The sequence below is a fragment of the Sinocyclocheilus grahami genome, unplaced genomic scaffold (genome assembly GCF_001515645.1).
Source record: "Sinocyclocheilus grahami isolate Dianchi unplaced genomic scaffold, SAMN03320097.WGS_v1.1 scaffold252.1, whole genome shotgun sequence".
Taxonomy (NCBI): Eukaryota; Metazoa; Chordata; class Actinopteri; order Cypriniformes; family Cyprinidae; genus Sinocyclocheilus; species Sinocyclocheilus grahami.
This window is the reverse complement of record NW_015505431.1, coordinates 996,650-1,010,365: the sequence shown is the minus strand read 5'-3', so window position 1 is coordinate 1,010,365 and position 13,716 is coordinate 996,650. Positions and strand designations below refer to the sequence as shown.

The 13,716-nt window shown below is 40.7% G+C and overlaps 1 protein-coding gene across 1 annotated transcript in view; it reads right to left on the bottom strand.

Moving 5' to 3' along the window:
• The window catches only part of LOC107598539 (ubiquitin carboxyl-terminal hydrolase 34-like), a 61,011-nt gene that overhangs the window by 23,928 nt on the left and 23,367 nt on the right, over positions 1-13,716 (bottom strand). The window contains exons 29-47 of the mRNA XM_016289911.1: positions 8,079-8,194; positions 7,864-7,991; positions 7,661-7,750; positions 7,482-7,577; positions 6,889-6,971; positions 6,647-6,801; positions 6,437-6,550; positions 6,255-6,354; positions 3,807-3,966; positions 3,502-3,628; positions 3,221-3,417; positions 2,653-2,725; positions 2,481-2,564; positions 2,186-2,272; positions 1,821-2,021; positions 1,659-1,741; positions 1,516-1,556; positions 1,293-1,417; positions 636-788 (exon numbers count right to left, since the gene is read on the bottom strand). Of these exons, the coding sequence (XP_016145397.1) occupies positions 636-788; positions 1,293-1,417; positions 1,516-1,556; positions 1,659-1,741; positions 1,821-2,021; positions 2,186-2,272; positions 2,481-2,564; positions 2,653-2,725; positions 3,221-3,417; positions 3,502-3,628; positions 3,807-3,966; positions 6,255-6,354; positions 6,437-6,550; positions 6,647-6,801; positions 6,889-6,971; positions 7,482-7,577; positions 7,661-7,750; positions 7,864-7,991; positions 8,079-8,194 (2,213 nt within the window). The remainder of the gene's footprint in view (positions 1-635; positions 789-1,292; positions 1,418-1,515; positions 1,557-1,658; positions 1,742-1,820; positions 2,022-2,185; positions 2,273-2,480; positions 2,565-2,652; positions 2,726-3,220; positions 3,418-3,501; positions 3,629-3,806; positions 3,967-6,254; positions 6,355-6,436; positions 6,551-6,646; positions 6,802-6,888; positions 6,972-7,481; positions 7,578-7,660; positions 7,751-7,863; positions 7,992-8,078; positions 8,195-13,716) is intronic.

Here is a 13,716-nt window from a genome sequence, read left to right as displayed (position 1 = left end):
TTTACAACTATTTAGAACAATAAAATGCAATTTCTAAAACTGAAATAAAAATAATAAAAATAAAAATTTTAATTCTAATTTTTAATGACTATTTAGAAATATACAAAAACCTAAAAATATAAAAAAAACAGACAAAGCATTATATAATTAGTGCTGTCAAACGATTAATCGCATCCAAAATAAATGTTTTTGTTTACATAATACATGTATGTGTGCTGTGTATATTTATTATGTATATATAAATACACACACATGCATGCACATATTTCAGAAAAATAGGTTATGTTTATTTATTAAACATATTTATTTATAATATAAATTATATGAATATAAATATAGGCATGTAAATATTTTCAAAATATATACTGTATGTGTGTATTTATATATACATAATAAATATACACAGAACACAAACATATATTATGCAAACAAAAACTTTTATTTTGTATGTGATTAATCGTTTGACAGCACTATATATAATTACCAAAAACTTTAACTAAAATTAAAATGAAAGGCAAAAATATAAAGAAAAGCTAAATCAATTTTTATACACATGCATACAAATAAATACTAAATACATAAATACTAAAATAACAATGGCACATTGACATTGTCAGTGTTTGTACAGTACTTACTCTCAGGGGTTTAAGCGCTTGTGCGTCTGGCAGGAACTTGAGCAGTGTGGACGCAGCGAGCAGCAAGAAGGATCTATTGATGGATTCTCCCCCCTCCAGACCTGACAGAGACAGCTTATACAGACCACTGCACGCCTCCTGACGCACCGCCGTCTGCAGATACATTACAACAATACGATAAAAACACAATCCGAAACCGCATTCCTGCAGCTCCAACAGCATGTTTTTTAATTAAAAAGTACTATTTGTGATTGGTTTTCGGTCCTTTTTTTTAAACTATACATACATACATAATGCTGTTTTGTTTCTAATTTTTAAGTAACTTAATTCTATACGATTTATAAACATTAATTTAAACATTATGCACTTTTTTCAAAGGTAGTCGTGTTATTTTATTGCTTTGAAGAAACGTGCACTGTATATACACATAATAAATATACACAGTACGCACACACATATTATGTAAAAAAAACTTGTATTTTGGATGCGATTAATCGTCGCCCAGCACAATTGATCATATTTAAGTACAAAATTCTAATTCAGTTTTTCAGCCATTTTGACAGCCCTACTACGCGACCTTAATTAGTGTCCTTGTGTGACCTTAATCAATAGAATGAATTTCAGAAATGGATCAAATCAAGACATTCATTCGTTTACCTCAGGTATGAGCAGCGTGAGCTTCTTGAGCCAGTCGTGCAGATGTTCACTATCAGCCAGGCTGGATTTCACCAGAGAACAGCAGTGAGCCCAGCTCCCCAGCAGCCACATGGAGTAATGAGTCACTGCATGAACATTATTAAGAATAAATATTAATCAAACATCGCCAATAATGACAGAAAAGTAGAAACGTGCACAGATATATAACCAATGATGTGCTTACCCTCGTGTCTGGATCTGTGATCTGATTGGGCCTTCAAAACCCTGCAGGACAATCACAAGACAGAAGGGTTATAAAAAAAAAACAGAAAAATGGTAAGCAAATAAAAAAATTAATGAAAAGGAGTGTTTGCACATGTTATTCACCTGTGCGCCAGATTGTCGTATGTGTAGGTCACGTTGATGAGCCGCTGGATGAGGTTGGTGCCTTGCACAAGACTTAGGAAAACCTGACAGAGAAGACAATCATAACATTTAGAAAAAAGCAAGCATACGCAGAGAAAAATCCATTTAGAAGCAGTTTCACACCTCGGTGAGACGAGGTATATGCAGGCCCTTCCCATGATCCCCCGCGGCTTTGCGGGACTTCCCTGGCCACGCCCTCTTCCTCTGTGTGTCCGTGAGACCAGACCAGGCGAAAACATCATGATAGGCCAGGTCCAGATCGGCCGGATCCACCGCGAACTGACAAATGAGCTTCAGCAGACACGCGAGACAGTCCAACAACCACTGCAGAGAGAGAAGAGAAGACACATGATATCCACAGCTGTCCAACAGATGGCAGAGCTGCGGAAAAGAACATGTCCTGGACTTACTTCACTCCAAAGTCAAAAGGAAAGAAGAACAAAGCCCTTGCAAACGTTATATGACACCGATGTGTTCGTGACACTCACCACAGTCCAGGACTCTTGCTCTTTCGGCTCTAAAATTGCAGAGTTAAAAATGTCCAGCAGAAGCTGAAGACCTCCAGACGTCACAAACTACAGGAGAGACACAGGTGCAGTCTGTCATTCAGCTCAAATACACACTATACAGAGCACGTGGACTCAAACATACAGGATAACAACTACAAATTAGTTTCACCAAAACCCATAAATTTGGTGTTCAAACGAGTATTGTTACCGAGTTCATATGTGAACACAATAACAACATGATTTTCAGTGGAAGTGTAAGAGGAGGAGTTTGTACCTTACAACTCCAAGTGTTCTTGCTGTTCTCGATCTGTTCCTCACTGGAGTCGTCAGAGTCTGGATACAGATCACTGTAACTGCCCTGAAACACAAACACACACGTGTTTCAAGAGACAGGACATTTACAGATCTGCAGGACCGGATGTGTGTGTGTGAATCTGGACGTGTACCGTAGACTCGCGGTGAATCCTGCGGTTGGGTTTGCCGAGGGCCTCTATGATTTCTAAAGCGTAGAGCAGATATATACATACATACATACATATACATATGTATGTATATAAATATATCATATACATACCATATATATCATATACATACAATTTATATTTAATTTATATATTATTAAATATTGTATATATAAATTCTACTTTTAAATTATATATATATCCAAAATATAAAATCACTGAAATAGAATAATTTTATATGAATAAATTTATATATAAACAAAAATATATTTAATATAAAAATATATTTAAATTATAGGATGTATAAAGATGTACACAGATAGAGAGATAGACAGATGGACAGATTTATATTACATAATATATATAAAATTACCAAAGAAAAAAAGAACAAATTATATATTAATAAATACTGCACATATACATTTCTAAATATAAATGAAAGATTTTACATACATAAACACACTTTTTTTTTTTGGCTTATGGGCATTTGTGCGCTATATACATCATACAGTCAGTGGACGCTCTGTTTGAGGTTCAGATGCGATAGAGTCACAGTCGTCCAATAGAGAGTGTGTGTGTGTGTGTTTTCTGTGTGCATGTACCTGGGAAGTCCTGCTGGCGGCTGGTCTGACCGAACTCCTGCAGCTGTGCCTGCTGGCTGAGCTGATCCTTCTGAAGGTTCTCATACCAGTGCGTGACCTCTGCCCTCAGATCAGCCACCTGATCGCTGGCGTACATCTCAATGGTCATCTGCACACACACAGAAAGCTTCATTAAACCCAGCCTGAGCAGACACCAGGGATGAGGAAGATGATGATGATGATGAAGGCATACCTTGTCAGGCAGTCCTGCTGGCTGACACACGATCCTGAGCGGGAGAGACTGTTTATCACTGAGAGCTTTCAAATGACTGCTGATGCCCGTGCCCTCGATCTGCCACTGCCGCAGGTGATACGCAAACCTGAACACACACACTTAACACTTAACTGTGTTCTTTTACAGGATGAAGGTCATAGAGGTTACTAGCATGCTGTCAGCTTATTCAGTGTCCGTTCAAATTTTGATATCCAAAAATGTTAAAATGCCACATGATTTCTCACATAGACATGGTTTTCATGTCAGTGACGGAGTGTGTGTACCTGCGTCTGAAGGCCTCCAGGTGTGTTTTGAGCAGCAGCAGTCCTCTCTCTATGATGGTCAGGCTGGAGTGGGCATCTTTCTCCAGGTTAGCAGACGCCATCATCAAGCTCTCCATACACTTACTGATGAACTCCTGCTCCTTCTCCAGACCCGTTTTACCTGCGGTCACACACACTAATAAATACATCGCATTACCCAAAACAAAAACACAACCATCAAAGTCCAATGGGACAAATTGCAGATTAAGGGTGCTGTCACACTAGCACTTTTGGTGCGCACCCGGGTTCGATTGACGTCAGCAGTGTTGGGGATAAACGCATTACAAGTAACACAAGTTACGTAATCATATTACTTTTTTTAAGAAACTAGTAAAGTAACGCATTACTTTTTAATTTACAAGAGAATATCCAAGTTACTTTTTCAAATAACGCAAGTTACTTTTTTTTCCAATTTATTGATTGACAGCTCTCCTGTCCCCATGTTGAGAGAAATCAGAAGATGTTCCAGTAGTTCTAAAATAAATATTAATATGCATTAATTCATCTCCCTCAAAAAACAAAAAAACTAAACACAGATTCAGTATTCCTCAAAATGAATAAAAATAATGCAACTCAGAAAATGACGCAAACCTGCAATAATTAAATGTTAAACAACACAAATATCCTTTATGTATTTAATCCCATTCTATTAAGCAATGTCTTTGCTTCTGACCTTCAATGATCCAGTTCAACCGTACTAATAAGCACAAATTACTCTAGACGAACATGTGTGTGTCTTTTTTTTATTGCTGAAGTGTGTTGAAATGTCTTCTTCTGCATTCTACTGTACGGACGTAAATTTACTTTCCCTTCAGCCTGAGGCTTATTCATTTCACTTTTGGTGTGAAAAGGCTTTTATATTTGCCAAAAATATAACTTTTTTTATTTTAAAAACAAACAAGCAAGCCCTGTCCAGATTTAAAAAGTAACGCAAAAGTAACGTAACGCATTACTTTCCATAAAAAGTAAGTAACATAATTAGTTACTTTTTAGGGAGTAACGCAATATTGTAATGCATTACTTTTAAAAGTAACTTTCCCCAACACTGGACGTCAGAGTTCGGTTCGTTTGGATGATGTGAACGTGGTCTTCCGAACTCAGGTGTGCACCCGTGAACCGTACCCGAGTCTGCTTAAAAAGGGTGGTCTGGGGTACGGTTCAAGTGAACTCCGGTAGAGTTCCCTGATGATGTGAATGCAATCGTACCAAATCGCGGAAGTGAACCTCAATTAATGATGTATTATTTGATAAATATTTGTGTTTGTGTGCGTTTCACTCACTTTCCTGACGAGCGTGACTGACGTGCTGCAAACAGAGAGCTGTATGTCTCATTTCAGTTCACCTTCAGCGTTCTTTAGATCATTTGCAGTACATTCGTAAGACAGACGTAAGTGCCGTTACATACCGAAGCTTTGTAAACAAAATGAACGGTTCAAAAACGTAAATATATAAAAGTGCAGAGAGCAATGTTATGAATTTGCCGCCTTCTCCTGCGCCGTCGTTACTATGCAACGGGGTAAACAGCTGCTGGCTTGATGACGCAAACGAACCGTGGTTCGGACCCAAATAAAATAATATGAACGTAGTCCAGCGGGGGCGGGGCAATCGAACTTGGGTTCAGACCAGGCCATCTAACCAAGTGTGAAAGCACCCTTATTCTATGCAACCAAATGATGTAAAAACACCTGCCATTTGATGAATTTGTCAGTTACATTTTTTTTGTCATTTTAAATTTAGTATATTTTTAATATTACTATTTAGGCTTTATTTATTCTTCTTTCAGCTTTCGCAGTTAACTTCCAGGCAACATTCATTTTTGTTTACTTTACATTTTTTCCATCTAATATTTACATTTTATTCTGCTTTATTTAAATGAACAAAAATGCTTTTAATATTTTTAGTTAACGATAATAACCCTGCTTACAACATAATAAAAAACAAGACCAATAATTTCCAGGTAAAACTTTTTAAAAAACATTTCAAGTACTTTAAAAATGTCTAGCAGTATTAAAAGCTGCTAAAAAAGGTTTCTTCTTGCATCTAATCTAAATCAACACTGATCTGACATCAGCTGAATAATGACAGCAGTGTGTTCAGTTGAGCTGCTTATCGCTGAATTGAACTTGTTTCATAATGAATTAACTTACAGTTACTGAACTGAACCGAACAAATACTGAACTGACCTGAAATGAATAATGACACTACTGTCCTGCCAGTTGATTTATAGCTAAATTTGGATTTGCCTCATTTTTGAAGTTTGAATCACTTATTCTGTTCCTTTGTTTAATACCGTCAATCTGCTTTGAATCTCGATTGCATAAAGGGTTATAAAAATACAGGTGATTTGATGACGAAAATTGAGAATTGTAAATGTTTAATGGTTATGAATTATGCTTGGCGTTTACTGACCGCTGATGTAATAGGAGTTGATGTACTGGATGGCAGCGCGGCTGATGTCTGCAGACTGAGCCCTCAGCGCGATTCCCCACAGCTGATCCATACCACACAACTACAGAAAGAGAGAGAGAACGGTCAGGGAGAACACATCGAGAGAAACCGCCGGCGAGATTTTGAGATCCGCTGCTGTGAACCTCGCAGTTGGAGCTGCTGTCGTAGGCGCTGGTGGCCAGACGAGCCAGATTACACAGATGCTGAAACAAATTGAGTCCCGTCATGCTGATCGTCTCCGGCTTCAGCTGAGGCATCTGAGAGAGAGAGAGAGAGAGAACCAGCCGATAAAAGAATCATTCTCACGGCATGTACTGTATAAAAGATGTGTTTCAATGATACGGTGACCAGACCTTCTCCAGGAAGAGGTGTTTGTATGTCTCCATGCCCATGGCGTGCTGGTCTTTACTGCGGACCTGGTTTAGGAACCAGTGCAGGGCGTCGTCGTAACACTCAGAGTCCTCCACTAAACAGTGCCACAGGATGTCCACCTGCTCCAGACTCAACCCTGACACACACACACACACAGGCAGGATATTAATATAGAGTGATTCTCACATGCAGTGGTGTGTGAGAGATAAAGAGAGATGCTCACTGAAGTGGTCAGGTGATCCGAGCGTTGAGAACACACAGGTGAGGAACTGCAGACGCACCTGCACCTCCGCACTGTGACTGTACCTGAGACACACGGGGTGTTAACACAGCACTTCATACACACAATTCAGACAAAACATTGTTTTTTCTTACAGAAATTAAGATTTTTATTCAGCAAGGATGCATTAAATTGATCAAAAGCGACAGTAAATACATTTATAATGTTGCAAAATTTTTGAATTTTTTTTTTAAAACAACTGTTTTAACGTTGATAAGAACTAAAAATGTTTCTTGAGCAGCAAATCAGCATATTAGAACGATTGCTGAAGGATCATGTGACACTGAAGATTGGAGTAATGATGCTGAAAATTCAGCTTTGATCACAGCAATAAATTACATTTTAAAATATAATCAAATAGAAAACAGGTCTTTTAAATTAATTAAAATAATATTCCACAATATTAGAGTTTTACACAATTTTTGATCAAATAAATGCAAGCTTGGTGAGAATTACGTTTCAAAAACACTGAAAAAAAATCGTACCGACCCCAAATTTTTTGAACAGTAATATAGAAATAAAGACACCAAACTTACAAAGCGAATTTGTGGCGCTGCTCTCTCACTTCCTGGATATAGTGTAACAGATCATCAAAAAAGAGCTTCATCATGTGCAGCTCCTTTTCCGCCCACCTGTAGCACAAAATTATCTGTAAAGTGTTCTTAAGTTCCACTTAATAACAACATGGAGAGCAGTGGTGGGCGGAGTTTCTTACATGGTTATCCAATGAGTGTCGTAGCTGGAGCCGAACTGCTGGAAGGTCCCAAAGAGCTTTGGCAGCAAACGCAAAGACACCACCACTGACCTGATGAACGCAAGCAGAAACAAAACAATGAAATATCTCCTACTGGACCTTAGAAAACCCCCAAACTCTTCAGCAATTTCCTACAGCACTTCATATATCTGTGATGGCCTCACCGGTGGTTGGCGAGGTTCTCCAGACAGCCATCGATGAAACGCATGCGGATCTGACGGTCAGTGAACCAGCAGACCAGAGAACACAACAGCTTCTCTGCCTCATTGATCAAGCCTTCCGACAGGTGGATCTAGTCACCAAGACAACACCAGAAACACATAAGAATCACAATCTAAATGTTAAACACTTCAAATAGTCTGCTGCGAGGTAAACATACCGCACTATCGTCCTGGACCAGGTCCCACAGAAGGGTGTTTCCGTTCTTGCAGACGTTGTCCAGGTTGATGTCGGTCACCGCGTGTGAAGAGTACTGATGTTTGTGCACTGCTGGACCTGGAGCAGAACATCAGACAGAAACTATCATGTGACTGTTGTTTAAAGTCAAATATGAGTTTTTGTAAAATGAACCGTAGAATCAACAACAGCAACCCCACTAGAGCACCCTAGAAACCATCAGAACAGTTGAGAAGTTGACGCTAGTTGCCGAAAGTCAGAGCTAGCCTGCAGATTTGAGTTGACAGTTTCCAAAGAAAATCACGTAGTGTATGATGGTCACAGACTCCGATTTGATATTAACATTTGTCAAGCATCTCCTAGCAACAAGGCATACATTTCTGCGTGAGTTTGATGTGATCAGAACGACTGCTAGAATATCATCCTCAGGCGTGTAGTGTATGCTGGCCAATTTTCCTTTGTCACCACTAATTACAAAGTCGGCAAGTATACGAAGCCTAGTGTTTAAAAATCTGTTCAGATTTTAAAAGTCGTGTAGTGTATTCCAGCCTTTAAACACAACAGAAACCTAGTAATGCTCTAGCAACCATCCAGAACACCCAAATTACCTTATAGCAACACTCTAGCAACTAGGGATACTCATATTGACCATTTAAATGCACAATATGTAAGATTTTTTTATTAAAATATCAAAAAAACACTAGAACAGCGTTATATATTTTGCTGCCTTGTGCCTTTAACCATTAATTGAAAGTAAGAATTTTACCCGATTTATACTATCAGTTAAACGGTTTAGAAGTTTTTTTGCCATGTTTTTTTTCACAAATATTTTTAAGTTTGCTGCATGGAAAAAGAAAAAATAATGCTATGCATACAGTATTTGTTTACTCGAGGGCACGTGTCGACACGTGCAGCGTGCATGTTTTGCTGAGCAAGCACCTGCTTCCCCTTCACTTAGTTAACTGATGTAGGCTATCATCACGATCTCAGAAAGTTAATTAAAAATTATTAAAAAAGCTGTAGCGAATTTAACTCATGGGGAAATATGAATAATTAACCATAACTAATTATGATTAATTATTAATATTTTAGATCCACTGTAGATATTTAGCTGACCACTCAGGGTCAACCGTCTTGTCAATTCTAAGAACGTTAATTTCCTGGTTAAAGGAAATAACTTTCTTACTGTACAATTCTATAAGTTTGTAACGTAAATCTGCATGATTATTGACTCCGGTTATGAGTAAACAATGAACACGCCAAGTGTGATACAAGTAAGGTTTTATTAACTACATAAAAACTTAAACTAGTCTAACATACTACACAAACACATTAAGCCGGTCTAACATAAACATACACACACACACACATACAGTTGGTATAGGAAAGGGTTAAAGTTTAGCACTAAAGAAAGAGACATAAGGAATAACATTTATGGAACCATTTGCATATTCAGCAGATCTAAGCCTGAGGAATACGTCAGATTCTGAGTTCAAACACACCTTGTAGAAAGGTGTAACTGATACTTAATGCATCAATTAAATCGACTAAGTTTGATACTTGCGTAAGTCTGAAAAAGATTCCTGATGCAATCTTAAGGCCCCAAGATCTTGCTGAAGTTGGTTGATGAAAAAGAGCTAGTTTGAGTCAGAATCACTTGATGAATGAAAAGGACTAGGCCGGAGCCTGGCACGAGCTTTGGTATCCTGGAGCGTTTCTCACATCTTCATCTTAGCATCTCACTGAACCACCGAACAGGGCGGGTCACATGGAGTGTGGCCTTTTAAAGCCTGCAGAGATTCACGCCTCTCAAGATGGGTTCATCCAATGAGGAAGGCTGAAATCCCAAGCGGGAGGTTGGAAATACTGGGGATTTTTATGACTCTTTGTCTGTAAGCATGGTATTTTGCATATGTAATTCGCTGGAGTGTTGAGGCACAAATTAGTACCGATTCTTAGAACATCAATATGTTGCAGAGGTATCAGCATGTAATATGCACTCTCAGTTAGATCATCCGAAGACGAATTCATAGATACTAGACATGGTAGAGTTACTTATATGAATGAGTGGTTTATCGTAAGCATGAATAAAAATAGTCTATAATACAACAGATTAAATACAACACAGCAATAATATACACAATGGCCTGAAGAAAATGGGTGTTCATTCAAAGAAGGTTTTCCTATGAATTAATTAGTAGAAAAGTCAATTTCTCCTGTGCATTTGTGTCCCTTTGTTTCTGGAGAAAGCAGAATGAGAGCCGGCTCGCATTCCACAAGGTTGTAAATGTATCGGGTTACCATGAAACCAGGGTCTTGTTCGGCGTCCTGGGGTGTTACAAAGTATTTGTGAAATCTAGCTAACAAAATATATATTGTGTGTTGGAGTGTCCCAGACGCTACAAATCCCCCCCTTTCGAACGTTGTTGTCCATAGAATAGACAACAACGAGCGATGTCAAGGTGCAGAACAATCGAACACACACCTGCCACTCACGGCTGGGAGCCAGTGGTGGCTTTTTGGCTGTTGGTGCCGTGGTGGATGCTGTCAGGTGGTGTGCTGTGGTGATGTAGGCTGTAGCAAGGTGTGGGTCCTCGAGCTTATGCAGCAGGTGTCGAGGCTGTGTCACCTGTCATCCTGAAGTGAGTTAGTCCGGGCAGGATGTTTTTGTTGATGCTGTTAGCCAGTAGGCTATCTGTGGTACCCACGATGTGGAACAGCCGGGTTAGACTCTCACTGGTGAGAGTGCAGGTGGTTCCAGGGATTGCAGGTAATTGTTATGGAGATTTTGTAGTGTGCAGAGAGTTTCAGACTGACCTAGTGATGATGGCAGGAGAGCAGCAGGTGGTTGTTAGCTCTCTGTTCTGCCCGAACGTCACTAGAAATCTGATGTTTGCGGTGTCGCTTGGCTCTTGTGGCGGCACCGACTTGAGCTTGCCTGAGTTGTGTTGGTAGAGCTTTCGCTGTTGGGCATGTGGGCCCGCTGCTCAATCCAACGTTGTCTGGCTGCTTCTAGGGGTGTCGACCGGTTTCAAGGGATGCTCCTCCCTTGGAGGGGCCTGATGCTGTGATGCAGCAGGCAAGGAGTCAGAGGTTTGTCCTTCTCAATACTCCTTAGTTGAGTTTTGTTCAAGGAGCTCTTTTGCGAGTGTCAGCAGCTCCTGTAACCCAGACGTAGGCGTGTCCAGCTGTCCTTGTGTAGCCTCCGTTCAGCACCCGTGTGGAGGAGGATGTTGTGGTGGACTGCTGTCGGACATACCGTGGTGTTTGCAGGATGAGGACGCCTGTTCCCAGTGGTTGGTCTGGAACCTGGGTCCGTTGCCATGGTGATGGCTCCGTCCTCTTCTGGCTAGGGGCTTTCTGTAGAAGGGTTTTGCATTGTGGCAATGCTGGGTGCCTTCTGGTGCCCGCTTTGGATTCTGAGTTGTGAAGTTCAGAATCAGTGGGGTTTGACAAACACCTTTAGTGGAGGCCTTGCTGCTTGTTAAAGGCCTTCTGTGTCAGGTTACACAGCTGTTGATTAGGCATTGTGCGGCAGGCCCTAATGCCTAGATGACTTCTTGCAGCTGGTGTCCTCCGCCATCCCAGGGTAATCGTGAGCTTGGAGTAAGTTTGTCAAAGTCTGTGGTAGTAAGCATGGGGAGTTTCACGCCGGCCCTGCTTGGTGTCTGGGGCAGCGATCAGTCCATGTTCAGACTCTGGGTCTGAGAGTATTTAGGTTGCCAGATGTGTTGTCTCTGGCCAGCTCGTTGGGGTCACACGGTGTGTGTGTCTGCAGTGATCCTCTGGAAAAGTCCCTGCCCCACCCCCTTGTGGCTGCTGGTTGGTGACGTGTGAACAGTGGCTCTCGCCCCCCCCCTCGCAGGTTCAGACTCTTGGCTGAGGGGGGTGGGCCTGCTGGCCAGGGGAAGTTCTGTTTCGTGTTTCCCTGTCTGTTCACCTTGTGGTCTGCAAGCATATTTCAGTTCATTTGTGACACTGAATTCACCTCGTTGCGTTGCTTCGGTTCGCCTGAAAATTTTTTTTTTGTTGCAGCTGCAGAGGTTTTCAAGGAGCTGACTTGTGAAGTGTCAAGCAGAAGGCTTTGGCTCCCTTTCCCCCCTTTCGTAGCTGTGCACAGGCATGGAGGGCTTGCACTGCTGGCGACGTGGTGTTCAACCTGCTGTCTTTTGCTTAAGTCTATGCGCAGTCGGTAGGACTGTTTAAATTCTTTCTGAACCAAGTCAAGCTCCTTTCTAATTGCTGAGTCAGGGTTTGGACCTCAGCTCTGGCTGAATGCAGCTGGCCTTGTAAGGCCTTAGATGTGGTGTCTCTCTCATTTAGTTCCACATAAGTTGTTTTAAGAGTGACTTTGTGTGAAACAGTTCTCTTTTCAAGTCCTGTGTGATGGCTTTTTCCAGCGGCGCCTGGTGTTTAGCAGCTGTTAGAGCCTCTGTGAAGACTGGTGATTTCCTTCTGTCGCACCATTCTGTGGGGTTCTTTGCATCCATTCTGTGCTTTCTCTCGTTGACCAGGTGTCAGTTCTCTGTAGAATTCTGTGACTTGCAGTTTCAGCTCATATACCTCCTGTCTGAGGCCCTTGAGGGTGTGGGCCGAGGAGAGGATGATGCTGGTCAAGTGTTCGCTTATGTCGCAGTCTCGCTGTTCCTTTCTTTGCCATGGCAGGTCGTTGGCTGCTTTGAGCTGAATGATGTCCATTACAGTGCTCTACTGAGTGTCCAGGTGGTCCTGGTGAGCTGCCAGGGCTGGATGTCTGTGGAATGTCTGCGACATACTGGCACACTTGTGGGAACACCAGAGAGAGAGAGACACAAGGCAAATGCAGGTACGTACAGAGGTGTTAAACTATCTCTAAGGGGAACGGCTGTGTAGCCCGTGTAAGGTATGACTAGCTGGTGGGAGGCAGCTAGTGAGGTAAGGTGCTATGTTTTTTTGTTCGTGAACACAAAGGAAGAGTTTGAGTAACTTTGTTGAGGGGCCGTAAGCAGGGGTCAGCTGATGACCGGGCTATACTACTGATGGTTCACGGGTTTGGTCACTATGACGAAACTGAAATAAAATAAGATGAACTAAAAAAAAAAAAGGAACATTTTTACCTATTTTAGTTGTTTTCTAAGAGATATGGCTAAGCAGGTTTCACTTGTGTGTGATGCTGCAATAGACTTCATAACCCAAGGGTTAGGCTGTTAGCTAAACTAGCAGGGACCCACCAAATACCTCGTCAAAAGAAAAAGAAACAGTGGGAATTGTTTCTAGTTTTATGTTAGCCTACATTGTGTTGCAATGGTAGCTGCCCTTCAACGTATTAGGCCTGGCACTGAGGCGTGAGGAGAAGTAGAGAGGAAACAGGGATTATGCTACTAATAACCTGTATAACTCGCTAAGGAAACAACAGTTGCTCGAACTACTGTAATCCTATCCAAAAACGACGATGGTGATGGTGAAATAACTAAAATAAGGTAAAAGTAAAAACACAACAACAAAAAAAAAAATTAAATAAATAAAATAAAAAAGGGGTCCTAAGAGCTGTAGGAAATTAAAAGGGGAAAGTAAATAAACAAAATAAAAATAAAAAAATAAAAATAAAAATGGAATAAAAAAAAAAAATAAAAAAAAAAAAA